This window comes from Carcharodon carcharias, chromosome 23 (assembly GCF_017639515.1).
Source record: "Carcharodon carcharias isolate sCarCar2 chromosome 23, sCarCar2.pri, whole genome shotgun sequence".
NCBI lineage: Eukaryota > Metazoa > Chordata > Chondrichthyes > Lamniformes > Lamnidae > Carcharodon > Carcharodon carcharias.
Genome location: NC_054489.1, coordinates 47,654,270 through 47,680,860, shown reverse-complemented (window position 1 = coordinate 47,680,860; position 26,591 = coordinate 47,654,270). Strand labels below are relative to the sequence as shown.

Here is a 26,591-nt window from a genome sequence, read left to right as displayed (position 1 = left end):
TCTTTGCCAATTATTTTAAATCTGCGTGCTTTGGGTAACTGACCCTCCCCATGCCAGTGGAAACAGTCCACCAATATCTACTCTATCAAAAGGTTCCTGATTTCATAATAATTGACCAATCTTTGCATGCAAACATCGCCAGTGAACACATTACTCATCTCCGTCTTAAACGTGAGACCCCTTATTTTGAAACTGCGCCCCAAGTTCTAGATTCCCCCACAATGGGGGACATCCTCTCAGCATCCACCCTGTCAAGCCCCCTCAGAATCTTTTGTTTCAATAAGATCACATCTCATTCTTCTAAAATACTCCAATGGGCATAGGCCCAACCGGCTCAACCATATGATATAGTGTCACAGGATTTCTCATAAGAGAAATTGCTCATCCCAGGAATCAGACCAGTGAAACTTTTGCACAGTACTCTTAATGTGGTCTCACCAATGCCCAATCTTCACCTTCACACACACAACATTCAAAGAAAAGAAACAAAAAACTCAGTTTATTTTACAAATATAGATAAGTGTGAAGCGCTGCAATTTGTTATGAGGAATATGGGGGCCACATAGTCCCTGTAAATTAAGAGTCCAAATAGGATAGAGGTACAAAGGAATCTATAGGAAAATATTTTAATGTAGGAGACACGGCAACCAAATTGTGCTAAGCAAGATCCCACAAACAGCAATGTGATAGCCTGATCACCTACTTCAGGGGTTTATAACCTTTTAGTTTTTGAGCCCCCCTCCACGTATTAAAATTCCACCAACCTTCTGTGATACAAGTATTTATTCCTGTCTATAAATTGGTTATGGTAATTAAACATATAAGTTTCTCAATGTGAAACATGGTGACGCTGGATACCAGATCGAGGTTCGGGCAAAGGGGCATGTGCACCAGAACGACGCTCAGGGGAAGACTGCAGTGAAGTGTTGCAGTGAAGCCTCTTTGCACCCACAAAAACAAAGCTTAATCACTGCTTGTTGGCTGAATCAAATGGCCATGGCACTCAGCTTGTGCCCAGGAAAAATGTCATTTCAACTCTGAGATAATTCTCCTTTCTGTACTGTGGAGATGGGTAGCAACTGATGCCTTCCTCACAGTGCTAAGCAGCATGGGAGGGAATTGTCCTATCAGTCTGTGGATTAGTGCTTCAACCAATGGTACTACTATTTTTTGTTGACTGGGTTAGACACTGTCTATTACCGTGGACCTGGGTTTATATGTGACCCAGAGTGATGGAGTCTAAATTTCTTCCAGTTATTGAACTTGGCAAAGCAAATCATGGGTCCAATGTACAAAACTGTCCTTAATTTGGTACTCAGAAATGTGGAGAACCAGAAAAAATGTCACACTCATGCAATATAGGATGCTCATTGTGAAAAGCACAAAATTCCATTTTAAAATAGGAAAACTTTATAAAATAATCCACTTATGATGCATCCCTTTCAATCACACAGGGTCTCAAATTCATGCCTTTTGCTTCTGTTTAATATCACAAAAATGCAACAATGGGCTCCATTCCCTCAAAGCCACAGAGCTCTCATGGACAATCAATCCCTCTTCGCTCTGACACTGGCATAATTGCAAAAACTGAACCCAAAATGTTTGTGTCTGGGATTTCTCGAGAGGGGGCTGAAGTTTATTAAGCTAATTGCACACTTCTGAGCTGCATGTTGGACAAGTTTCCAGAAGCTGAGTAATTAGCTGAGATAGTGGTGCGTAGCCTGCAGTTCTTCCTTACCCAAGAGATTTGGGTCCACTTCATTCCAGTCAAATGAGGTCAGAGGCGCACAGAAGTCAGAGTTCTTGTTATTATTTAGTAAGCATTCCAGCCTAGTTTCTGTATCGCTCACCTGGAACATGAAGAGAATAAAAACATATTTAGCAAATTTCTCCTGCCAGTTGCTTAATTCTTCTCACTCTTTTAGAGGCCCCATTTCAGGTTAGCCTGGGCTCCCCCAGTTACTCCTCTGGCATAGTGTCCAAATGCCCATTCCTCATAAGTGAGCCTTGCTGGTGAAAGTCAACAGGCCATTCAACGAATGGGAAATCAACACAGCCAATCCCAACACAAGAACTCTATACGCTTCAGCACGAGTCAATATGATTTCAAAACAGAGTCAAGAGTGCTGAAACCATTTACTGCATCCCTGCCACTGCCCTACCAGTAACTTCAGCTACTCCCCATCTGTTAAACTTGTAACTATACTTCATAACCAACATCCACAATTCATCCCTAAATCCTGTGACATTATATCTTTGGAAAACCACATCATACAATGCAACAATTCACAAGAAAGCAGTAGTATAATCTCTCAGCATTTTATGAAACTGAAGAACAGTTACAGATCAATAACACACACCCTGAATCTCATTTTAGAAACAGAAGTTACTAGCTCGCTAATGGTTTAGTTGATGAGTACAAAGCAAGGTACACTGCCAAACTAGAGAGAACAAAACATTACTAGGTTTGGTCAATGCTGGGTTAGCAGAATTCAGTCTGTTCCAAAGAGTCATTTGACACGAAACATTAACTGTGTGTGTCTCTCTGCAGATGCTGCCAGACCTGGGTGTACTGGAGGTGGTACAGATGGCCTCAAAGATTATGGCATTGTGGCAGGCTGGGGGGGGGGTGGGTATGCAGAAAGAAAGAAAATGATCAGCAAGGGTTTCTGTTCTCAATCATTAACCAGTGACTCCTGCTGGAAAGCGTGTGTGGTTGAACATTAGGAGAGGTTCTTGTGATTCAATACCCTGCTTACCTATGGAGAATGGCCACTTGGAAGAGGTACCTATTGAACTCTATCTCCTCGACACAAATGCCTCCAGGAGAGACTCCATGAGACAGTAAGTTTGAGACCTATTTGTATATAGTCTACATCACAAACCATTTCCCTTCTCTTGCCCAACTGTCACAGGCAGCAAAAATCAATGCCATTATCACCCCACACCACTGTCTCATCCGAAGGTGGCACTGGCAAGAATGATCGGTATCAAAATTTCTGGAACATGGCTCCCAAGATATAGCTCTACTCTGCCCTTCTGACAATGCTCATTCTAGCTGGGATGTGGCTCTATAGGCATCTCAATATCTCCTACAAATAGCCAATCTTTATGTACAAGCCCAGGTCAAGTGAATAAGAAGATCGCTCTCCTTGCAGGACATCAAAGCCTTGTCTAATTTCCAAATACAAGCAACTTACAAACACGGGCTATTGAACAGCAATCAGGAACAGCAACTCTGCCTGGTTTTCCCCTCCTTAACTGAGGATTATTGAGAGCACTCGTAGAACGCTAAGGACCGGTTGGCTGAGATCAAACCATCACTAAAGACCTTCCAGTCTCTTTGACTTGGTGCTTCAGTTATTGGGTGAGTGTTAAAGCAGCGAATACATTCATATATAAAGAACACCCTTCAACCTTCCACAAACATTTTGCCCACAACACACTTTAATGCTTCCCACACTAACAGCAAGCTATCATAGAAAGCCTACTCTATTAGTTTCATTTCAGACAAGTCAGTGCACAACAAAACAAATCCCCAACATTACACCAGTCTGCACACAGTACAAGAACAAGAACACACACACAAGGGTGCACAACCAATGGGGTGCTGCATTGTCAGGAATGCCCTCTTCACAGATGAGATATGAAGCTGAGGCACCATCTGTCTATTAAAATCCCATGTCCTGCCCAACTCCAAAAAGTTATTTGTTGTTTACCTTGCTTACTACTCTCAGCATTTTTTATTTTACACAGAAAAAGGTAACCAGTCAGTGCAAAGTAAAACCACTGCATGTGGAGCACTTCCCTACAGATGTGAAAAGCTATTTTTCCTTCACTCATCATCACTCATCCTGGATACTCTCTCTCCCTATCACTTAAGCCAGTGACGTGGATGATCAGCCATGATCGTACTGAATGGCAGAGCAAGCATGACGGGCCCCCATAGCCAAGAGGCGCTCACCATCTCCGCCTTTTCCCCACCTCCCTCTTCCCTCCCATTTGTCCCACTCCATCTTCCCTCCCATTCTCATTTACCCCTCTCTCGCGCTCCACCCCATTTCCCCCCTTCTCTAAAACCCCATTTCTTACCTCCATTCACCTCCCCGCCATTTCCACCCCAGTCTCACCCCCATTTCTCCCTATTCCCCCATTACACACCCACCCAGCCCCCCTACCTCCACCTCTCACTCCCCCTTCCTCCCCTCTCTCCTCATCCCTCTCCCACACCCCCAACTCACTCCCCTTTCCCCACCACTCTCCCCCTTTTCCCCACCACCCCTCTCTTTCCGCCTTATTTCCCCCTTTCTCCCTGCCCCCTCTCCCTCCCAATTCCCCGCCTCTCTCTCCCCCATTACCCCCCGCACTGTCCCACATTCCCCCCTCCTCTCTAACCCCCATTTCCCCCCACCCCTCATTTCCCCCTTCTCCCTAGCCCCATTTCCCCCTCTCTCCCCTACCCCCCATTTATCCCCTTTCTTGCGCCCATTCCCCCTCTCTCTGCTCCCCCTTTCCTCGCCCCTTCTCTCTCCCCATTCCCTTCTCTCTACCACCATTTTCCCTCCATTCTCTAACCCCCATTTCCCCCCTCTGCCTACCGCCCCATTACCCCCTTTCTCTCTCCCCATTCCACCTCTCTCTGCTCCTCCCTCTCTCCCTGCCTCATTCTCCCCCCTTTCCTAGCCCCTCTCCCCCTTCCCCCGCTCCCTCCCTCTCCCCCCCTCTCTTTCCCTGTCTTCCTACCCCCCTCTCCCTCCACCTCTCCCCCTTCCCCCCCCTCTGCCTACCCCCATTTCCCCCCCTCACTCCCTACCCATTTCCCATCCCCCCTCTCCTCTTCTCCAACTCTCACCCCCATTCCCCCCACTCTCTAACCCATTGTCCCCACTCTCTCAACCCATTTCCTAACCCCCCTCTTCTCCCCCCATTCACTCCCCTCTACACGCCCCTCCAATCCCCCCTCCCCATTCCCTTCTCTCTACCCCCATCTTCCCACCACTCTCTACCCCCATTTCCCCCTACCCCCCATTTCCCCCTTGTCTCCTCCTACCCCCCATTTCCACCCCTTTCTCCCTATCCCTATTTCCCCCTCTCTCCCTCCCCCATTTGCCCCCTCTCTGCTCCCCCCTCTCTCTACCCCTGCTTCTGCCCTATTCTCTCCCCCTTCCCCCCGCCCTCTCCCCCCTTCCTACCCCCCTCTCCGCTTCCCACCCTCTCTCTCTCCTTCCCCCCTCCCTCCTCTCCCCTCCCCATTCCCCACCTCTCCCTACACCCATTTCCCCTCCTCTCACTCCCTACCCATTTCCCATCCCCTCTCTCTTCTCCCCCCTTCCCCCCACCATGCCCCATTTCCCATCCCCCCTCCCCATTCGTCCCTACTCCCTACCCCCATTCGCCCCCTCTCACCCTCCCCCATTCGCCCCCTCTCACCCTCCCCCATTCGCCCCCTCTCACCCTCCCCCATTCGCCCCCTCTCACCCTCCCCCATTCGCCCCCTCTCACCCTCCCACCTCTTTCTACCCCTGCTTCTGCCCCATTCTCTCCCCCCTTCCCCCCACCTCTCCCCTTCCCCCCTCTCTCCCTACCCCCATTTCCCCCTCACTCCCTATCCATTTCCCATCCCCCCTCTCCTCTTCCCCAACTCTCTCCCTCATTCCCCCCACTCTCTACCCCCCATTTCCCCCCCCCAACCCATTTCCTAACCCCTCTCTTCTCCCCCTCTCTCTCCTCTTCTCCCCCCCATTCACTCCCCTCTACACGCCGCATTTCCAATCCCCCCTCCTCTCTACCCCCATTTCCTCCCGACCCCCATTACCCCCCATTCCCCCCTTCTCTCCTCTTACCCCATTTCCACCCCTTTGTCCCTCCCCCATTTGCCCTCTCTCTGCCCCTGCTTCTGTCCCATTCTCTCCCCCCTTCCTACCCCCCTCTCCGCCTTCCCCCCGCTTCCTACGCCCCTCTCACCCTTCGCCCCGCTTCCTACCCCTTCTCTCCCCCTTTCCTACCCCCCTCCCTCTCCCCTTCCCACTCACTCTCTCCTTCCCCCTCCCTCCTCTCTCTCCCTTCCCCATTCCCCCCCTCTCCCTACCCCCATTTCCCCTCCTCTCACTTCCTACCCATTTCCCATCCCCCCTCTCTCCTATTCTCCGCCCTTTCCCCCCTCTATGCCCCATTTCCCATCACCCCCTCTCCCCATTCGTCCCTTCTCCCCACCCCCATTTCCCCCCTCTCCCTCCCCCATTCACCCCCTCTCTGCTCCCACCTCTCCCTAACCCTGCTTCTGCCCCATTCTCTCCCACCTTCCCCCCCGCTTCCTACCCCCTCTCCCCCTTCCCCCTCTCTCCCCCTCTTCTCTCTCCTTTCCCCATTTGCCCCCTCTGCTCCTATCTCTCTCTACCTCTGCTTCTGCCCCATTCTCTCCCACCTTCCCCCCGCTTCCTAACCCCCTCCCTGCCCCCTTCCTACCCGCATCTCCTTCTCCCCACCGCTCCCCCTTCCCAACCTCTCTCTCTCCTTCCCCCATCTCCCACTCACTCCTCTCTCCCTCCCCCCATTTCCCCCACCTCTCTCTCCCCCACCATTTCCGCCACCTCTCTCTCCCTCCCCCATTTCCGCCACCTCTCTCTCTCCCTCTCCCATTTCCGCCACCTTTCTCTCTCTCCCTCCCCCATTTCCGCCACCGCTCTCTCTCTCTCTCTCCCTCCCCCATTTCCACCACCTCTCTCTCCCTCCCCCATTTCCGCCACCTCTCTTTCTCTCCCTCCCTCATTTCCGCCATCTCTCTCTCTCTCCCTCCCCCATTTCCGCCACCTCTCTCTCTCCCTCCCCCATTTCCGCCACCTCTCTCTCTCCCTCCCCCATTTCCGCCACCTCTCTCTCTCCCTCCCCCATTTCCGCCACCTCTCTCTCCCTCCCCCATTTCCCCCACCTCTCTCCCTCCCCCATTTCCCCCACCTCTCTCCCTCCCCCATTTCCCCCACCTTGCTCTCTCTCTCCCTCTGCCATTTCCCCCCTCTCTCTCTCCCATTTCCCCCACCTCTCTCTCTCCCTCTGCCATTTCCCCACCTCTCTCTCTCCCTTTGCCATTTCCCCCACCTCTCTCTCTCCCTCTGCCATTTCCCCCACCTCTCTCTCTCCCTCTGCCATTTCCCCCACCTCTCTCTCTCCCTCTGCCATTTCCCCCACCTCTCTCTCTCCCTCTGCCATTTCCCCCACCTCTCTCTCTCCCTCTGCCATTTCCCCCACCTCTCTCTCTCCCTCTGCCATTTCCCCCACCTCTCTCTCTCCCTCTGCCATTTCCCCCACCTCTCTCTCTCCCTCTGCCATTTCCCCCACCTCTCTCTCTCCCTCTGCCATTTCCCCCACCTCTCTCTCTCCCTCTGCCATTTCCCCCACCTCTCTCTCTCCCTCTGCCATTTCCCCCACCTCTCTCTCTCCCTCTGCCATTTCCCCCACCTCTCTCTCTCCCTCTGCCATTTCCCCCACCTCTCTCTCTCCCTCCGCCATTTCCTCAAACTCTCTCTCTCTCTCCCTCCCCCCATTTCCGCCACCTCCCACTCTCCCCCACCATTTCCGCCACCTCTCTTTCCCTCCCCCATTTCCGCCACCTCTCTTTCCCTCCCCCATTTCCGCCACCTCTCTTCCCCCCCCCCATTTCCGCCACCTCTCTTCCCCCCCCCCATTTCCGCCACCTCTCTCTCTCTCTCCCTCCCCCCATTTCCGCCACCTCTCTCTCTCTCTCCCTCCCCCCATTTCCGCCACCTCTCTCTCTCTCTCCCTCCCCCCATTTCCGCCACCTCTCTCTCTCTCTCCCTCCCCCCATTTCCGCCACCTCTCTCTCTCTCTCCCTCCCCCCATTTCCGCCACCTCTCTCTCTCTCTCCCTCCCCCCATTTCCGCCACCTCTCTCTCTCTCTCCCTCCCCCCATTTCCGCCACCTCTCTCTCTCTCCCTTCCCCCATTTCCGCCACCTCTCTCTCTCTCCCTCCCCCCATTTCCGCCACCTCTCTCTCTCCCTCCCCCCATTTCCGCCACCTCTCTCTCTCTCCCTCCCCCCATTTCCGCCACCTCTCTCTCTCCCTTCCCCCATTTCCCCCACCTCTCTCTCTCTCCCTCCCCCATTTCCCCCACCTCTCACCCTCCCCCATTTCCCCCACCTCTCACCCTCCCTCATTTCCCCCACCTCTCACCCTCCCTCATCTCTCTCTCTCTCACCCTCCCTCATCTCTCTCTCTCTCACCCTCCCTCATCTCTCTCTCTCACCCTCCCTCATCTCTCTCTCTCTCACCCTCCCTCATCTCTCTCTCTCTCACCCTCCCTCATCTCTCTCTCTCTCACCCTCCCTCATCTCTCTCTCTCTCACCCTCCCTCATCTCTCTCTCTCTCACCCTCCCTCATCTCTCTCTCTCTCTCACCCTCCCTCATCTCTCTCTCTCTCACCCTCCCTCATCTCTCTCTCTCACCCTCCCTCATCTCTCTCTCTCACCCTCCCTCATCTCTCTCTCCCTCTCCCTCCCCCATCTCTCTCTCCCTCTCCCTCCCCCATCTCTCTCTCCCTCTCCCTCCCCCATCTCCCTCCCCCATCTCTCTCTCCCTCTCCCTCCCCCATCTCTCTCTCCCTCTCCCTCCCCCATCTCTCTCTCCCTCTCCCTCCCCCATCTCTCTCTCCATCTCCCTCCCCCATCTCTCTCTCTCTCTCCCCCATTTCCCCCACCTCTCTCACTCTCTCCCCCTCCCCCACATCTCTCTCCCCCCCTCCCCCACATCTCTCTTCCCCCCCCTCCCCCCACATCTCTCTTCCCCCCCCTCCCCCCACATCTCTCTTCCCCCCCCTCCCCCCACATCTCTCTTCCCCCCCCCTCCCCCCACATCTCTCTTCCCCCCCCTCCCCCCACATCTCTCTTCCCCCCCCCCTCCCCCCACATCTCTCTTCCCCCCCCCTCCCCCCACATCTCTCTTCCCCCCCCCTCCCCCCACATCTCTCTTCCCCCCCCCTCCCCCCACATCTCTCTTCCCCCCCCTCCCCCCACATCTCTCTTCCCCCCCCTCCCCCCACATCTCTCTTCCCCCCCCCCTCCCCCCACATCTCTCTTCCCCCCTCTCCCCCCACATCTCTCTCTCCTCTTTTGCCCGCCCCCCTGCCCCCCAGCCCCCCAGGCCTCAGTTTTCAGCCCTCGCCCTCTCCTTACCCTCCAGACCCGCAGGTAATCCCCGGAGGTGGCGAGTAGGTCGGGGTAGACGCCCTTGGTGTCTGGGATCCACATGATCTTGGTGGTGGGGTATGGGTGGTCGAAGGTGTTGCGGGCGATGAACTCGGAGCTCTCCTCGTCCAGGCCCACGATCTGCACCTTGTTGTTGTATTCCTCGACGAAAGAGCCGAGCGCCAGGCGGAACCGCTTGTCGGGCCTGACGCTCCAGTTCATGGCGTACACGGTCCATGGCGCCTCGTATTTGTAGATCTCCTTCCTCTTGCCGTGCATGCTCATCTTGGGATGGCAGGCCCTGCTTCCAGAGCCCGGCCCGGCCTCACTCTCCCCACCCCCCCCCTCCCCCCGGCCCCACAACAATAAACCGCTCAAACTCACAGCGGAAACCCACCGCTGACTGACAGCCGCCTCATCCAATCACAGCCGCCCCTCTCGGCATTGACAGCTCGCCTGACCAATGATACCCTGGAATTGGAGGGGCGGTTCTACCATTCTTCCATCTTGGCTTTGATTGGCCGGAGGCTTTTAAAAAAAAATCAGATTGACGGACAACGGTATTTTCCAATAGAACTTGAGTAAGGAGGCTGGAATAATTCGTAATCGATTGACAGTCTTGTTGACCAATCAGTTTCGAAAATAGTGGGCTGTTTTTTTCCGTTGGTGGATTCGGTTTTGAATCATCCGGCATGGCTATCAGCTTGACGGACAAGGGCGACGACCAATCATATTGATCGAGGGAAGCGCAGTTCCATTGGTTTAAGGAGTACTGACTGGGCGGTTATTCAGTTCGTACTTTGGACTTGATTGGCAGGGAAAGTACCTTTCGGAGTGATTGCCAATCGAATGGACCAATCAGATTTAAATTCAGAGAGGCGGGAGTTCTGGCGCCAGGGTCAAACTGATTGACAGTGATTTGGGCCATTCCACTGTCAGGTTCAGTCAAACCTCAGCTCGTTGCCCTCTGATTGACCTTTCTACCTGGAGAGGGCGGGATTTCCAGGATTAGAAATTTCCCGCCCAAAACCAGTTATTAATCCTTTATGGAAAGCAAATCATGAACTGCAGGTGGGGTTCCCCAAGGATCTGTCTGGGCCAGGTGGCCATATTGTCCAAACGTATCCAGGGAGGCCAGGCCGCGTTCTCACCCAGTCCCAGCCGCCATTCATCAGGTCGCTTACTCACAAACCTCCTTGGGGAATATTCCATCACACTCATGACTTCTGCCTTGTAGATGGCAGTCAGGCTTTGGGGAGTCAGGAGGTGAGTTGCTCACTGCAGAAATCCCAGCCTCTGATCTGTTCTTGTAGCCACAGTATTTATATGGCTGGTCCGTGGGCTTGCCAACCCTCCAGGATTGGACTGGAGTCTCTAGGAATTGAGGATCAAACTCCAGGGCACAGCTGCGTATAATAGTGGAATGATCCTGGACAAAAATCATAGGGAAATTTAAAAAGATAGCCTTTTGTTTTACACAATTTCATTGAACATTTTTCTTTACCAGATATGAACGTATTGAAATGGGGGAAGAGGCTGTTTGGCTGACAATAAAACATTATCTAATTGGGTAAGAAGTCTTTTTGCTTCCCAATTGGCATAGGAAGGCAGCACACCGCAAGGATGGATGTGTTGGCCGACAATGGCTCAAGTGTAAGGGCGAGTCATGTGATGAAACCTCCAGGAATTCATTTAATGACAGTAGACAATCCTATGCATATGTTTAGGTCAATGGGAGATTCCCTCCTGTAGGAGATGGGCATTGCCTGAAACCTTCGTGGCACAAATGTTACTTGCCACTTATCGGTCCTGAATGTAGTCTAGTTTTTGCTGTATATGGATATGGACTACTTCAGCATCTGAGGAGTCATGAATCATCCTGAACATTGTGCAATCATCAGCAAACACCTATTTCTTACCTTATATTGGAGAGGTCATGGAAGAAGAACTTGAAGATGATTGGGCCTAGCACATGACCCTGAAAAAATCCTGCAGCAATATCCTGGGGCTGAGACAACTGGCCTCCAACAACCACAACAATCTTTTGTGCTAGATATGACTCCAATAAGTGAAGCATTTTCCCCTAGTTACTAATAGCTTCCATTTTGCTAGGGCTCATTGATGCCACATTTGGTTAAATGCTGCTTTGATGTCAAAGGCTGTAATACTGAAGACTTGTGTTCCAGACTTGTGAAGACCATCAAAGCCAAGCCATTCCAATAGAACAACAATACAGGCACTACCTGACAAATTGGAAAATTGCTAAGGTATGTCTGTCCATAAAAAAACAGGACCAGGTTCTGGAAGATGGGATTAGAATGGGCAGCTAGTTTTTTTCTTTTTTGGCCAGTGCAGACATGATGAGCTGACTGGCCTCTTTCTGTGCCATAACTTTTCTATAGTTCTATCAAATTTCTCTCAATCATCAGTAAAGTGATTGAAGGCGCAGTTGACAATGTTATCAAGCGGCACTTATTCAACAATAACTTGCTCGTCGATGCTCAGTTTGGGTTCTGCAAGGACCACTCGGCTCCAGGCTTCTTTAGAGACTTGGTTCAAACATGGACAAAAGAGCTAAATTCCAGAGGTGTGGTGCAAATGTTACTTGCCACTTATGTATGTATACCTATAATATAATAATACCTGAATGTAGTCTGGCTCTTGCTGTATATGGATATGGACTACTTCAGTATGAGTCATGAATGATCCTGAACATTTGTGCAATCATCAGCAAACATCTCCATTCTGACATAGTGGAGAGAAGGTCATGGAAGAAGAGCTTGATGATGATTGGAGTCTGGAGCACAAGTCTTCAGTGGTACAGCCAGAATGTTGTTAGGCCCTTCGCGTTTGCTTTATCCAGTACCTTCAGCTGTTTCTTGACAGAATGTTAAGTGAATCAAATTGGCTGACAACTGGCATCTGTGATGCTGGACAACTCAGGAGGAGGTTGAGATCGATCATTCACTCAGCGCTTCTGGTTGAAGATGTTTCAAATGCTTCAGCCTCGTCTTTTGCACTGATGTGCTGGACTCGGCTAACATTTCTGGATGGGAATGCTTGTGGAGGCTTCTCCTCTGATTAATTATTTAAATGTCTTGTTCATGACTGGATGTGACAGGATGGCAGAGCTTGATCCGATCTATGGGTTGTGGGATCGCTTAGCTCTGTCTACAGCATATTGCTTCTGCCATTGGACCAGCGACTTTTCCAGGAATGTTTATTGTCTGGGGACATAGTACCTCATCCAGGGACTTCACTAGAAAATATAGTTCTAGGGCCTCAAAGTTTCAAGATATTTATCCATGAATTGGTTGAAGGAATAGAGAGTTGTATATCCAAGTTTGCAGATGACACCAGGAAGGGGGGAGGAGGAACAATATGTAAAGCAGGAAGTTGCGGAAGGAAAAAGACACATTGAGTGGGCAAAACTACAGGAAATGGAGTTCAATGTGGACAAGTGTGAGGTCATCCACTTTGGACCTAAGAAAGATAAATCAGAGTATTTTCTAAAGGTTAGAAATAAAGAACTGTGGTGGTGCAGGGATTTGGGGGTTCAAATTATTACAGACCAAGATGGGAGGAGTGCGCAATTAATTCTAGCCCCACATCTCCACAGGTCGTAACAATAGTTTAAATGTTTCATTCATCCACAAAACGGGCCAATTGTTACCCTTTGATACTGTTATTCCCAGCATAAAAAGACTCTAACCAGGCTTCTCTCAGTAAACACAAAAAAACATAGAATCACAAAGAGCAGAAGAGGCTCTTTGGCCCATCAAGTCTGCACCAACATGTGAGAAACACCTGACGTACCTACCTATTATCATTTACCAGTACTTGGCCCATAGCCTTGAATGTTATGACATGCCAAGTGCTCTTCCAGGTATTTTTTAAAGGATGTGAGGCAACCCACCTCCACCACCCTCCCAGGCAGCACATTCCAGACCGTCACCACCCTCTTGGGTAAAAAAGTTTTTCCTCACATCCCCCCTAAACCTCCTGCCGCTCACCTTGAACTTGTGTCCCCTCGTGACTGACCCTTCAACTAAGGGGAACAGCTGCTCCCTATCCCCCTGTCCATGCCCCTCATAATCTTGTACACCTCGGTCAGGTCGCCCCTCAGTCTTCTCTTGCTCCAGTGAAAACAACCCAAGTCTATCCAACCTCTCTTCATAACTTAAATGTTTTATCCCAGGCAACATCCTGGTGAATCTCCTCTGCAGCCCCTCCAGTGCAATCACATCCTTCCTATAATGTGGCAACCAGAACTGCACACAGTACTCCAGCTGTGGCCTCACCAAGGTTCTATACAACTCCAACATGACCTCCCTACTTTTGTAATCTGTGCTTCAATTGGTAAAGGCAAATGTCCCATATCCCTTTTTCACCACCCCACTAACATGCCCCTCCATCTTCAGAGATCTATGGACACACATGCCAAGGTCCCTTTGTTCCTCAAAACTTCCTAGTGTCATGCCATTCACTGAATACTTCCTTGTCAAATTACTCCTTCCAAAGTGTATCACCTCACACTTTTCAGGGTTAAATTCCATCTGCCATTTATCTGCCTTGGAGGAGGTGGGTGCAGATTCACGATAACAAAATAACATAAGAAATAGGAGCAGGAGTAAGCCATTTGGCCCCTTAGGCCTAATCAATAAGATCATTAACTTCACTTTCCTACATGTCCCCCATACCCTCGATTCCCTTGTAGATCAAAAATCTAACTCAGCCTTGAATATATTCAATGATCCCACTGCTCTCTGGTGAAGAGAATTCCAAAGATTAACAACCCTCAGAAGAAATTCCTCCTACTATACATCTTAAAAGACCACTATCTTGAATATGTGCCCCCTAGTTCTAGACTCTCCCACAAAAAGAAACATGCTCTCTGTACCTGCCGTCAAGCCACCTGAGAATTTCAATAAGATCACCTCTCATTTTTCTAAACTCCAATGAGTAAAGGCCCAACCTGCTCAACCTTTCCCTCATGCCAGGAATCAGCATAGGGAACCTTCTCGAACTACCTCCAATGCAGAAATATCCTTTCCTAAATAAGGAGACCAAAAGGATGCACAGTACTCTTGATATGGTCTCACCAATGCCCTGTACATTTGTAGCAAGACTTCTCTAATTTTATATTCCATCTCCCTTGAAATAAAGGCCAACATTCCATCTGCCTTCCTAATTATTTCCTGTATCTCCATGCTGACATTTTGTGATTCATGTACGAGGATACTCAGAGCACAATCTCTCTTCATTTAAAAAATATTCTGCTTTTCTATTCTTCCCACCAAAATGGACAACCTCAAATTTTCCAATATTATACTCCATCTGTCAAATTTTTACACACTCACTTAATCTTTCTATTTTATATACAAAGCACTGGTCTCTAAAGGACAGTTGAGTTTCAAAATGTCTCCTTTAACTTAAGGCAAGATCCCAACTCCAAGACAGGCCCATGTGATCTGGTTGCCATGGGGAAGAAACATAAACAGAAACTTGCTGAAATCAAGTGACAATTTTCATACCTTTACACAGTAACTCACAGTAAAAGGGGCAGCTGGCTTTTGGAAATGCAGAGAGAGATAATGCAGCTACTGCTGTGGGGAAGCAGGAGGACTGTTTTGTGTTAACGGCCAAGCAGGATGCTTGTAAGAGTTGATATTCTGTTCGAAAGGAAAGGGACAAGTTTAAGGAACATAGAGTCATGGAGGAGGCCCTTTCTGGTAAAAGTTGGATCTGGGAGACTCAAGCTGAGTGGAAAAACTTTCGAAGGGAATTGGAAGTTTCGACCAAATGCAGCATGGAGAAGTGAGCTTGCTGGAGATCTGGGAGTAATTTTGGATCTGTTCTTGAAGTACAGTGCACAGAGACGGGGGTTGTAAGATGTACCTCGGTTGTGTTAGTTGGTTAATGTGGAAGTACCTTTTCTTTAGTTTGGTGTGTCAGTTGCCTATTCAGTAATGTTTGATCTCTGTTGATTTTATTACAGTGAAAGCCTTAAAATGTGAAATCTTGCCCTTTGATTATTTCTATTGGTCACTGGAGGATTCTCTTTTTAAAAAGTTATTGATCTCTATTCTATCCTATCTATATCCATTTGCAGATTCATGTATCCTCCTTACAACTTGCTTTCCTACTGATCTTTGTATCATCAGAGAATTTAGCTAAATCATTTAGTCAATATCCAAGTCATTAATATAGGTTCTAAATATTTGAGGCTCCAGCACTGATGCCTGTGGCACTCCACCAGGTACAGTTTGCCAATCCGAAACTGACCCATTTTTCCCAATCCTCTTTTTCCTGTTAGTCAGCCAATCCTCCACCTATGCAAACATATCACCCCTAACACCATGAGCACTTATCTTGTGTGGAACCTTATTGAATGTCTTTTGGAAATCCAAATACACTACATCTGCTGGTTCCCTTATCAACGCTGCTTGTTACATCCTTAAAGAACCAAAGGAACCAGCATTCAATTTAGCTACTCTCTTCCTTTTTATATACTTGTAGAAACTATTACTGTTTTTATATTTCTTGATAGTTTATTCCAATTTCTGCATCTTAATTACTTTTTTAGGCATTAATTGCTGGTTTCTAAAGTTTTCCTTATTTTCTGGCCTACCACTAATCTTCACAGCATTGTACATGGTTTGTCTCAATTTGATACCATCATTAACTTCCTTATTTAGCCACAGGTGGTGCATTCATCTTGTACAGTCCTTCTTTCTCAATGGAATATATCTTTGCTAGGAGTTATAAAATATCTCCTTAAATGTCTGCCATTGCCTAGCTACCATCTTAACCTATTTTCCCTGTTCACTGTAGACAACTCTGTCTTTTGTAATTGCCTTTATTTATGTTTAACAAAAGTTTCAGACCCTCACACTGAATGTGAATTTCCATCATGTTATTTCCATCCTCTTGCCTAGAGGATCCTTTACTATTAGGTCATTAATTAATCATGTCTCTTCACACATCCAGTTGTGAACCAGATGTGTTTTTATGACATGCTGGTAGTTTCATAGTCACTGTTACTGAGGTTAGCTTTTTAATTACAGATTTATGAACTGAATTTAGCTTTGAACCCGTGTCCCAGAGCATTAGCCTGAGCCTTGGATTACCAGTCCAGTGATATTACCACTATGCCACCATCTCTAATTCTTGTTTTATAATTCTGATGACAAGGGAGTAAATAATGTCCTATATTCTTTCCTATATTCTCCTGTCTTATTTTAGTTACATTAAGGCTGCTTACAATTCTTGCAGATCTTTCACCCCCACATTACTGGTTTAAAGCACTGGCAAGTTCCTTTCCACCAGGATAAGGGTCTTATCTTCATTTAGGTGGAGCATGTCCTCCTTCCTGTTGACAATGTCCTATGAAAAGGAACCCCTCTTTCCCAGACCAGCTCTTTAGCCATGTGTTAATTCTCCAGATCTGTTCGCTCCTGTGCCAATTTGCACCCAAGTCGCACAATAAGTCAGATTTTATTACCCTCAAGGTCTTCCTTTTTAATTTAGAGCCTAACTCCCAATACACCTTCAGCAAGGTCTCCTCCCTGTTCTTGCCTGTGTTGTTTGTTCCAATATGGACTATGGCAGCTGGTGGAATTTACATTTAATTAATAAATCTGGAACTAAAATCTATCGTAGGGAAGGAAATTTGCCATCTGGCCTAGATATGACTGAAGACCCACAGAAATGTGGTTGCTTCTGAAATGGCCAAGCAAGCTATTCAGTTGTACCAAACAGCTACAGAAAAGTCAAAAAGGAAAAAAAAAATCAGACAGAGCATCCAGCATTGACCAAGGTGCTAGAAACAACAATAGTACACTTATCCTATCGCTGTGAACCCTGCAAACCCCTCCTTACTAACATCTGGGGGCTTGTGCCAAAATTTAGAAAGCTGTCCCACAACCTAGTCAAGCAACAAAAACAAAAATAGTTAGAAAAACCCAGCAGGTCTGACAGCATCTGCGGAGAGGAATACAGTTAACGTTTTGAGTCCTTATGAATCTTCATCAGAACTAAGAAATATAGAAATGAGTAGTCAAGCAACAACCTGACATAGTCATACTCACTGAATTATACTTACAGCCAATGTCGCAATCATCACCATCACCATGCCCGGCTATGTCCTGTCCCACAGATATCAGCCATGTCCTGACAGACCAAACCGAGGTGGCAACACAATGGTATACAGTGGGAAGGAGGTGCCCTGGGAGTCATTGACTCTGGACCACACAAAGTCTCATGGAATCAGGTCAAACATGGGCAAGGAACCTTCTGCTGATTACTACCTACTTCTCACCTCCAGCTTGTGAATCATTACACCTCCATGTTTAACACTATTTTAAAGAAGCACTCAGGGCGGTAAGGGTACAGATTGTAGTCTAGGTAGGGTCTTCAATGTCCATCACCAAGAATGGCATAACAGCACCTCTACTGACCGAACTGGCGATGTCCTAAAGGACATAACTATTAGACTGGGCCTGCAGCAGATGTTGAGGGAACCAACAAGAGGAAAAAACCTACTTGACCTCATCCTCACCAATCCACCTGTTGCAGATGCATCTGTCCATGACAGAATTGGTAGGAGTGACCATCTCACACCTCATAGAGATAAATGCCCTCCATCATGCTAAATGGCATAGGTTCAGAACAGATTGAGTAACTCAGAACTGGGCATTGTCACAACCATGTAAAAGGCCTTTCCCCAAAGTGGTCCATGATCTAAGAATCTATGTGTGTGTGTGTATATGCAGCCCCCTTTTAATTTGTGAACGATTCTATACTTAAAGAGGGAAAGATTAGTTTACAAAAACTAATTAGTTATTACAAAAAACACTAAGTTACTTAGGTAAAAGTGATTAAGTTATTAACTAAAATACAGATGCAGAGATTAAAATGAGGATAAAGAAAAATAGATACTTAAAGATGAGATTTCAAATCAGTCTCTCTGAGAGATATCGTTGCAGATCCCTTGCTTGAATACCTTCTTTCTGAAGAGAAGGAATTGAAACTTGAGGTTTGGTTTAGCAGCTGTGATGGCTTCTATAGCTAAATGCTCAGAGGTTTGCCTTTTCAGGTGCAGGTGAGCAGGTTTTGGGAGAGACAAATTTCCTATTCCTTACTAATTTGGCAGTTACGGCACTTGCGGATTGTCAGGACTCTTCGGCAGAACAGCAGATGATTTCTTAATATCTTCCTCTTTGTCCTCCCTTGATCAAGAACCCTCTCTGATGTTGTCGCTCAAAGTTCCTCCCTGGGTTCTGCACCCTGCTTCTTAAGATGGCTTCTCATAGCCTTCTTTATACAGTTCAAAAAACACAAAAATAGCTGCTATTTTAATTTTCAAGGAGTCATTGTTTCAGACAAAGAAGCTAATTACATTGTGGTCCTTTGAAGTCCCTTCATCACAATAGTAACCGGTAGTGCAGAGGATTTGGAGATGGAGGAACTTAGAACAATCTACATTACTAGAGAAAAAGTATTGGATGTGGATGCATTGGCTATAATATTCCAAAATTCCCTGGATTCTGGAAAGGTTCCAGTGGATTGGAAAAATGCTAATATAACGCCCTTATTCAAAAAGAGGGGGAGGCAGAAAGTGTGAAACTATAGACCAGTTAGTTTAACGTCTGTCGTTGGGAAATTGTTGGAATTCATTATTAAGGAAGTAATGGGGCATTTGGAAAGTCAGAATGCAAATCCATCAGAGTCAGCATGGTTTTATGAAGAGAAAATCGTGTTTGACTAATTTGTTAAGAGTTCTTTGAAGATGTGACAAGTAAAGTGGATAATGAGGATGTAGATGCAGTATATCTAGACTTCCAGAAGGCCTTTGATAAGGTGCCACACAAAAGATTAATACAGAAGATAAGATCACACGGAGTTAGGGGTAATATATTAGCTTGGATAGAGGATTGGCTAACCAACAGAAAGCAGAGAGTCAGGATAAATGGGTCTTCTTCTGGATGGCAAGCTGTAACTTGTGGGGTACCACAGGGTTCGGTCCTTGGGCCCCAACTATTTACAATCTATATTAATGACTTGGATTCAGGGATAGAAGGTACTAAAGCTAAATTTGCAGATGACACCAGGTGGGAAAGTAAGTTGCAATGAAGAAATAAGAAATTTACAAATGGATGTGGACAGGTCAGGTGAATGGGCCAAAATTTGGCAGATGGAGTTTAACGTGGATAAGTGTGAGGTTATCCATTTTGGTCGGTAGAATAAAAAAGCGACTTATTATTTAAATGGAGAGAAACTTCAGAATGCTTCAGTGCAGAGGGATCTGAGTGTCCTTGTGCATGAATCGCTGAAAGCTAGTATGCAGGTACAGCAGGTTATAAGGAAGGCAAATGAAATTTTGGCATTTATTGCTAAAGGAATAGAGTATAAAAATAGGGAGTATAAAAATTGTTGTTGCAACTGTACAAGGCATTGGTGAGACCACACCTGGTCCCCTTACTTGAGGAAGGATGTAGTTGCACTGGAGGCAGTTCAGAGGATTGATTCCAGAGATGCAGGGCTTGTCTTATGAGGAGAGATTGAGCAATTTAGGCTAGAGTTTAGAAGGATGAGAGGAGATCTAATTGCAGTATACAAGATGCTAAAGGGGTTAGACAAAGTTGACGTGGAGCGGATGTTTCCCCTTGTGGGGCATTCTAGAACGAGAGGCCATAGTTTTAGGCTAAGGGGTGGTAGATTTAAATCAGAGATGAGGAGGAATTACTTTTCTCAAAGGGTCATGAATCTGTGGAATTCACTACCTCAGAGTGCAGTGGATGCTGGGACGCTGAATAAATTTGAGGAGATAGACAGGTTTTTAATTAGTAATGAGTTGAAAGGTTATGGGGAGAGGGCAGGAAATTGGAGTTGAGGCCAAAATGAGCTCAGCCATGATTGTAATGAATGGCGGGGCAGGCTCGAGGGGCTGAATTGCCTACTCCTGCTCTTAGTTCCTATATTCGTATGTTCCTATCTTCCTATCTCCAGTTCCCTCAAAAGTAAAAGGGTTTTTCACATCTTTAAGAAGGTTCAATGGACGTCCTTGGAGGAGTCTTTTGCATTTTAATGATGCTATATAGCCAGCTATAGAGATATGAGTCTGACAAGGTTAGAATACACGGAAAGGTGCCAAGATGTCTGTCCATACTTACATGTTGTAAAAGCCCTTTCAGTTAAATGTAAAGGTTTGAAAACAGAAATATGCCTTTAAAATAGTTGTCCTTAAAATCTGTAATATCATAATTACACAATTGAGACAGCATCCATGAAGTGCTGTGGGCCATCAGCAGCAGAATTACATTCAACCACAATCTGTAACATCATGGGCAAGTATATTCCTCACTCTACCATTACCATCAAGTCAGGAGGTCAACCCTGATTCAATAATGAGTGCAGGCAAGCATGCCAGTAGCAGCACCAGCCATGCCTAAAAATGAAGTGGCAACCTGGTGAAGCATGCCAAACAGTGGAAGCAGCATGCGATACACAGAGCTAAGTGATCCCACAACCAATGGATAAGATCAAAGCTCTGCAGTTTTGCCACATCCAGTCGTGAATGGTGGTGGACAATTAAAGAACTCACTGGAGGAGGAGGCTCCACAAAATATCCCCATCCTCAATGATGGGGGAGCCCAGCGCATCTGTGCAAAAGACAAGGCTGAAGCATTTCCAACAATCTTCAGCCAGAAGTGCTGAGTGGATGATCCATCACAGCCTTCTCCGGAGGTCCCCAGCATCACAGATGCCAGTCTTCAATTTGATTCCTCCACTTGATATCAAAGAATGGCTGAAGGCACTGGACACTGCAAAGGCTATGGGCCCTGACAATATCCCGGTAATAGTGAAGACTTGTGCTCCAGAACTAACCGTGCTCCTAGCCAAGCCGTTCCAGTATAGTTATAACACTGGCATCGACCTGGCAATGGAAAATTGCTCAGGTATGGCTGTAGATAAAAAGCAGGATAAATCCAACCCAGCCAATTACCGCCTTATCAGTCTATTCTCGATCATCAGCAACATGGAAAGTATCATCAAAAGTGCTATCAAGCAGCATTTATCAGAAATAACCTACTCACTGACACTGGGCAAGTCAGCTCCTGACCTCATTACCACCTTGGTCCAAACATGGACAAAAGCGCTGAACTCAAGAGATGAGAGTGACTGCCTGTCATGAAGGGGGGGAGGAGATGGCGTAGTGGTATTGTCACTGGGTTAGTAATCCAGAGACCCAGGGTACTGTTCTGGGGACCTGGGTTTGGATTCTGCCACCGCTGATGGTGGAATTTGAATTTAAAAAACTGGAATTAAAAGTCTAATGATGACCATGAAACCATTGTTGATTATTGTAGAAACCCATCTGGTTCACTAATATCCTTTAGGGAAGGAAATCTGCTGTCCTTCCTGGTCTGGCCTACATGTGACTCCAGACCTACAGCAATGTGGTTGACTCTTAAATGCCCCTGAACTAGTGGAGTCCATCAAAAATATTTATAAACATCACTGGATCCCCCAATATCAAAAAGCCCATTGGAAAATATTTTTCTTTTAAAATAGAGGTTTAGTCAGTAGGTGGTCCTGACTGGATTAAAGCCAGTTCATCTGGGTGCTTTAATTTGTACTAGTTTTGAGATGTAAGAGAGGTAGAGTTAGTTGCATTTTTTGAATACAGCATTCAAGAAGTGGGGTGAAATCTGGCACCTAGCTAGCAGAGACCAAGCAATGCGTTTATATTACTAATAAAATTAGTACCTTGAAAGGGGTTTTATTGTTAAAAGAGGTGGAGTTCAAAGAGGCTGGTGATACAAAGAGAATTTACATTCAATGAGCTGTGCTAGATATAACTTCAGCAGTTTTGTGTGTGAAGGGCAGACACAATGTAAGATCAAAGTAGCTGTAAACCTACAACTGTCTCCACAGGAACCAAAGTGAACGGAACCTCATTATGAATTCATAAGGTGAAAATGCTTTCCTAGTATCTGGTTAAGTCTATTGGTTGCTGTTTCCTTAATGGAGATTAGTTTGGGAATTTGTTAGAAGTTATGATGGTAGTAATTTGTAGCCATGTGTATATATTTAACTTGTATAAATTAATAAACAGTTTCATTTGGTTTAATATAAAACCTCTTGAGAACTGGTGGCCTGATTCCTGAATTTAGAGTTGCATCTCAAACATACCACTTAAAAATATAGGTTATGACAGTTGTTTAAAGTTTCCCTCTAGGCTTTTTAAATAACTCAGCTTTATCAAAAGGCTGTCTCATAACATGGCCCTTGACATCAAGGCAACATTTAACCAAGTGTCAGTCGCATCAAAGAGCACTTGAAAAATTTAAGTCAATGGGAATCAGGGAGAAAACTCTCCAGTGATTGGAGTCATACCTAGCACAAAGGAAAGTAGTTGTAGGAGGCCAGTCATCTCAGTCTCAGGGCATTGCTGCAGTAGTTCCTCAGGGTAGTGTCCTAGGCCAAAACATCTTCAGCTGCTTCATCAATGGCCTTCCCTCTATCATAAAGTCAGATGTGGGATCTTGGCTGATGATTGCACAACGTTCAGTACCATTGATGACTCATCAGGTACTGAGTTCTGTCGAAGGGTCATGAGGACTCGAAATGTCAACTCTTTTCTTCTCCGCCGATGCTGCCAGACCTGCTGAGTTTTTTCAGGTAATTCTGTCTTTGTTTTGTATCAGATACTGAGGCAGTTCTGAGCAATTAGACCCAGCCAGCTAGCACAGCTCATTGAATGTAAATTCTCTTTTTATCACCAGCCTCTTTGAACTCCACTTCTTTTAACAATATGCGACAAAGAGCTGGACAGCATCCAGACTTGGGCTGATAAGTGGCAAGTAATATTCACACCACACAAGTGCGAGGCAATGACCATCTCCAACAAGATAGAATCTAACCATCTCCTCTTGATGTTCAAAGGCATTAACATTGCTGAATCCCCCAATATCAAAATCCTAGGGTTACCATTGACCAAAAACTTACCTGGACTAGCCATATAAATACTGTGGCTACAAAAGCAGGTCAGAGGCTGGGAATTCTGAGGTGAGAAACCCACCTCCTGATTCCCCAAAGCCTGTGCACTCTCGACAAGGTACAAGTCAGGATTATGATGGAATACTCTCCACTTGCCTGGATGAGTGCAGCTCCAACAACATTGAAGAATCTCAACACCATACAGGACAAAGCAGCCCGCTTGATTGGTACCCTATCCACCATCTTCAATATCCTCTCCCTCTGCCACTGGTGCACAGTAGCAGCAGTGTGTACCATTTACAAGTTATACTGTAGCAACTCACCAAGGCTCCTTTGACAACACCTTCCAAACCTGTAACCTCTACCATGAGAAGGACAAGGGCAGCAGATGCATGGAACACCATCATCTGCAAGTCCCCCTCCATTTCACACACCATCCTAACTTGGAATTATATCACCTATCCTTCAGTGTCACTGGGTCAAAATCCTGGAACTCCCTCCCTAAAGCACTGAGTGTGCCTACACCACAGGGACTGCAGCAGTTCAAGGCAGCTCCCAAACTTCTTCTCAAGGGCAATTAGGGATGAGCAATTAGACCCAGCCAGCGATGTCTACATCCCATAAAATAATAAAGGTCTAAAAATAAGGGTAAACGTAAACTGAGAGGAAATTATATTAAAAACAGTTTAAAAAGTCTGCACAGCAATACATAGTATCCATAATGAAACAGGGATGCTGGAAGCAATGACACGTTGGGAGGGATTTGATATGATTGGGATTACTGAGACATAGCAACAGAAAAATCAGGATTGGAAATTAAATATTGCAGGGACAACATGTTTAGAAAAGGTAGAGAGGTAAAAAGAGGAAGATGGAATCACTGTACTTATTCAGAATAACAATGAAAGTAGAAAAAAGGATGCAGCTATCAGCACGACAAAAATATAATACATACGGATAGGGATAAAATGCAATAAAGGATCAATTAGACTAATACGTGTAGTCTACAAACCACCTAATGGTGGAGGGGAGAATAAGGAAGAAATATACATACAAATTAGGGAATTGAGGAAAAAAAAACACCATAGAATAATAATCAAGAGGGATTTCAACTACCCTGATATTAATTAGACAGAAGAGGTAAAGGGGACTCCTTTCTAACCCAACATGTAAAAAGCCCAACAAGGGGAGATTCACTATTGGATCTAGCAATGGGAATGAGCCACAGCAAATAAGAGAATTAAATCAGGGAAACAGCTAGGCAATAATGATCATAATATATAGCCTTTAAGATAATGATCAAGGAGAACATAAATATGATGAAAAATAGGTTTATATATTGAAGAAAAGCTGATTTGAGGGGCTGAGAGTAGAAAAGAAATTGGGAAAAAATGGGCACCTATATTGGCAAGAAAGAATGCAGAACAACATTTCAAACAATGTTCAGAGTGCAGGGAAAATGTATTCCACACAAAGGAAAGATAAACTAGGCACTAGTGGGACTCCATGGATGAATAAAGAAATAAGGGAGTAACTGAAGGTTAAGAAAGAAGGTTAAGTACATAGACAGGAGAGGATTACATGATGAGAAAATATGAAGAAATTAGGAAAGAAGTCAAAAAACAATTTGGAAGGAAAAGAAGAACTATGAAATTAAACTATCAGGGAACGTGAAACAAAATAGTAACATTTTACAGGTACATCAATTCAAAAAAGGAAGACTGTGATGAGACAAGGACCATTTGGGATAATACCACAGGTAATGATAGAGATGGCATAAATATTAAATAATGATTTTGCTTCTGTATTTACCATGGAGGTACAACAGGTAGACATGTCATTGAATGATGAGCAATGAGATAAGTGCATTTAAAATAAAAAAAAGGGATGTGTTTGAATAAACTAACCAAACTGAGAGGATATAGCTCCTGGTCCAGATGGGTCCATCCATATATTTTAAAATATAGGAAAAGATTGCAGAGGTATTACTCCTCTTAGTAAATAATTCAACAGAAAAGCTTGCAGTCCTAAAAGGTTGGCAGACAGCTAATTCCTTTATTTGAGGAGGAGGACGGAACATGATAGCTTAACATCAGTACTAGGAAAAATAATGGGATCTTTACTAGAGAGAATAGAACATCTAGAAATGAGAAATATAATAATGAATAGTCAGCATAGATTTTAAAAGGGAAAAACTTGCTTTGCCAACCTTCTTGAATCTTTTTGAGGAGTTAATGGAGAGTAGATAATGGGAATGCTGCAGTGAATGTCATTTATCTAGATTTACAAAAGGTCTTCAATAAGGTGCCCTAAAATAGACTAATAAATAAGATCAGAGAATGTGGAGTCAGGATGAGTGGCAGAATAAGGATGACACCAAATTGGGGTGGAGCAGAGGTGGGTGGAGAAATAGTAAACACTGGGGTAGACTGCAACAAACTACAGGAGGACTTTAACTTGCAGAATGGTTAAATAATTAGATAAATGTGTAGTTCAACATAGATAAATGTGTAGTCGTACATTTTGGCAGAAAGAGTAAGCAGATCACTTATTACTTGGAAGGTGCGAGTCTAGGTGGGATAGGGGAACAAATGCATCAATCAATAAAAGTTGCACCACAGAGAGGCAAGGTCATAAAAAAAAAGCATTTGTCTTTATTTCTGAAGGGGTAGAATCGAAAAGTAGGGAAATTAAACTGTGCTTTCAGATGATGTCGTTGAAGGGCAAATTGTATGAGAAATAGGAGTGGGAGGGTGCCAAGGATTGATTCACCAGATGTAATGGTGCGGGAGCAGGAAGTGAAGCCATTACAAGTGATTCTCTGGCTACAATTAAATAGCTAAGAATGGAACCAGGTGAGAGCAGCTGGACAACAATGGAGAGGAGTTGGAGGAAGATGGTGTGGCCAACCATGTCAAAGGCTACAAACAGGTCAAGGACAAGAAGGGTCATGAGGACTCGAAACGTCAACTCTTTTCTTCTCTGCCGATGCTGCCAGACCTGCTGAGTTTTTCCAGGTAATTCTGTTTTTGTTTTGGATTTCCAGCATCCGCAGTTTTTTGTTTTTATCAAGGACAAGAAGGATAGTTTAACTTTGTCACAGTTACAGAACTTCATCTGTGACTTTGATAAGAACCATTTCAGGACTGGGGGAAAGATGGAAAGGATTCAAATATGGAGTTCTGGGAAAGATGGCCATGGATTAGGGAGGCAACAATACGTCCAAGGGCTTTAGAGAGGAAAAGTAGAACACAAGAAGAAAAGAAATTGGAGCAGGAGTACACCACACAGCCTATCGAGCCTGTTCCACCATTCAATATTATCATGGCTGATCTCAGGCTATAACTCCATTTTCCAGCCCACTCCCCATATCCGTTGATTCCCTGAG

General features: G+C 46.0%; 1 protein-coding gene across 1 annotated transcript in view; it reads right to left on the bottom strand.

Moving 5' to 3' along the window:
* Positions 1–9,527, bottom strand: part of dcaf7 (ddb1 and cul4 associated factor 7) — a 41,695-nt gene extending 32,168 nt beyond the window's left edge. Inside the window, exons 1-2 of the mRNA XM_041173840.1 lie at positions 9,188–9,527; positions 1,739–1,850 (exon numbers count right to left, since the gene is read on the bottom strand). Of these exons, the coding sequence (XP_041029774.1) occupies positions 1,739–1,850; positions 9,188–9,484 (409 nt within the window). The 5' untranslated portion in view covers positions 9,485–9,527. The remainder of the gene's footprint in view (positions 1–1,738; positions 1,851–9,187) is intronic.
* Positions 9,528–26,591: the final 17,064 nt, after the last annotated feature.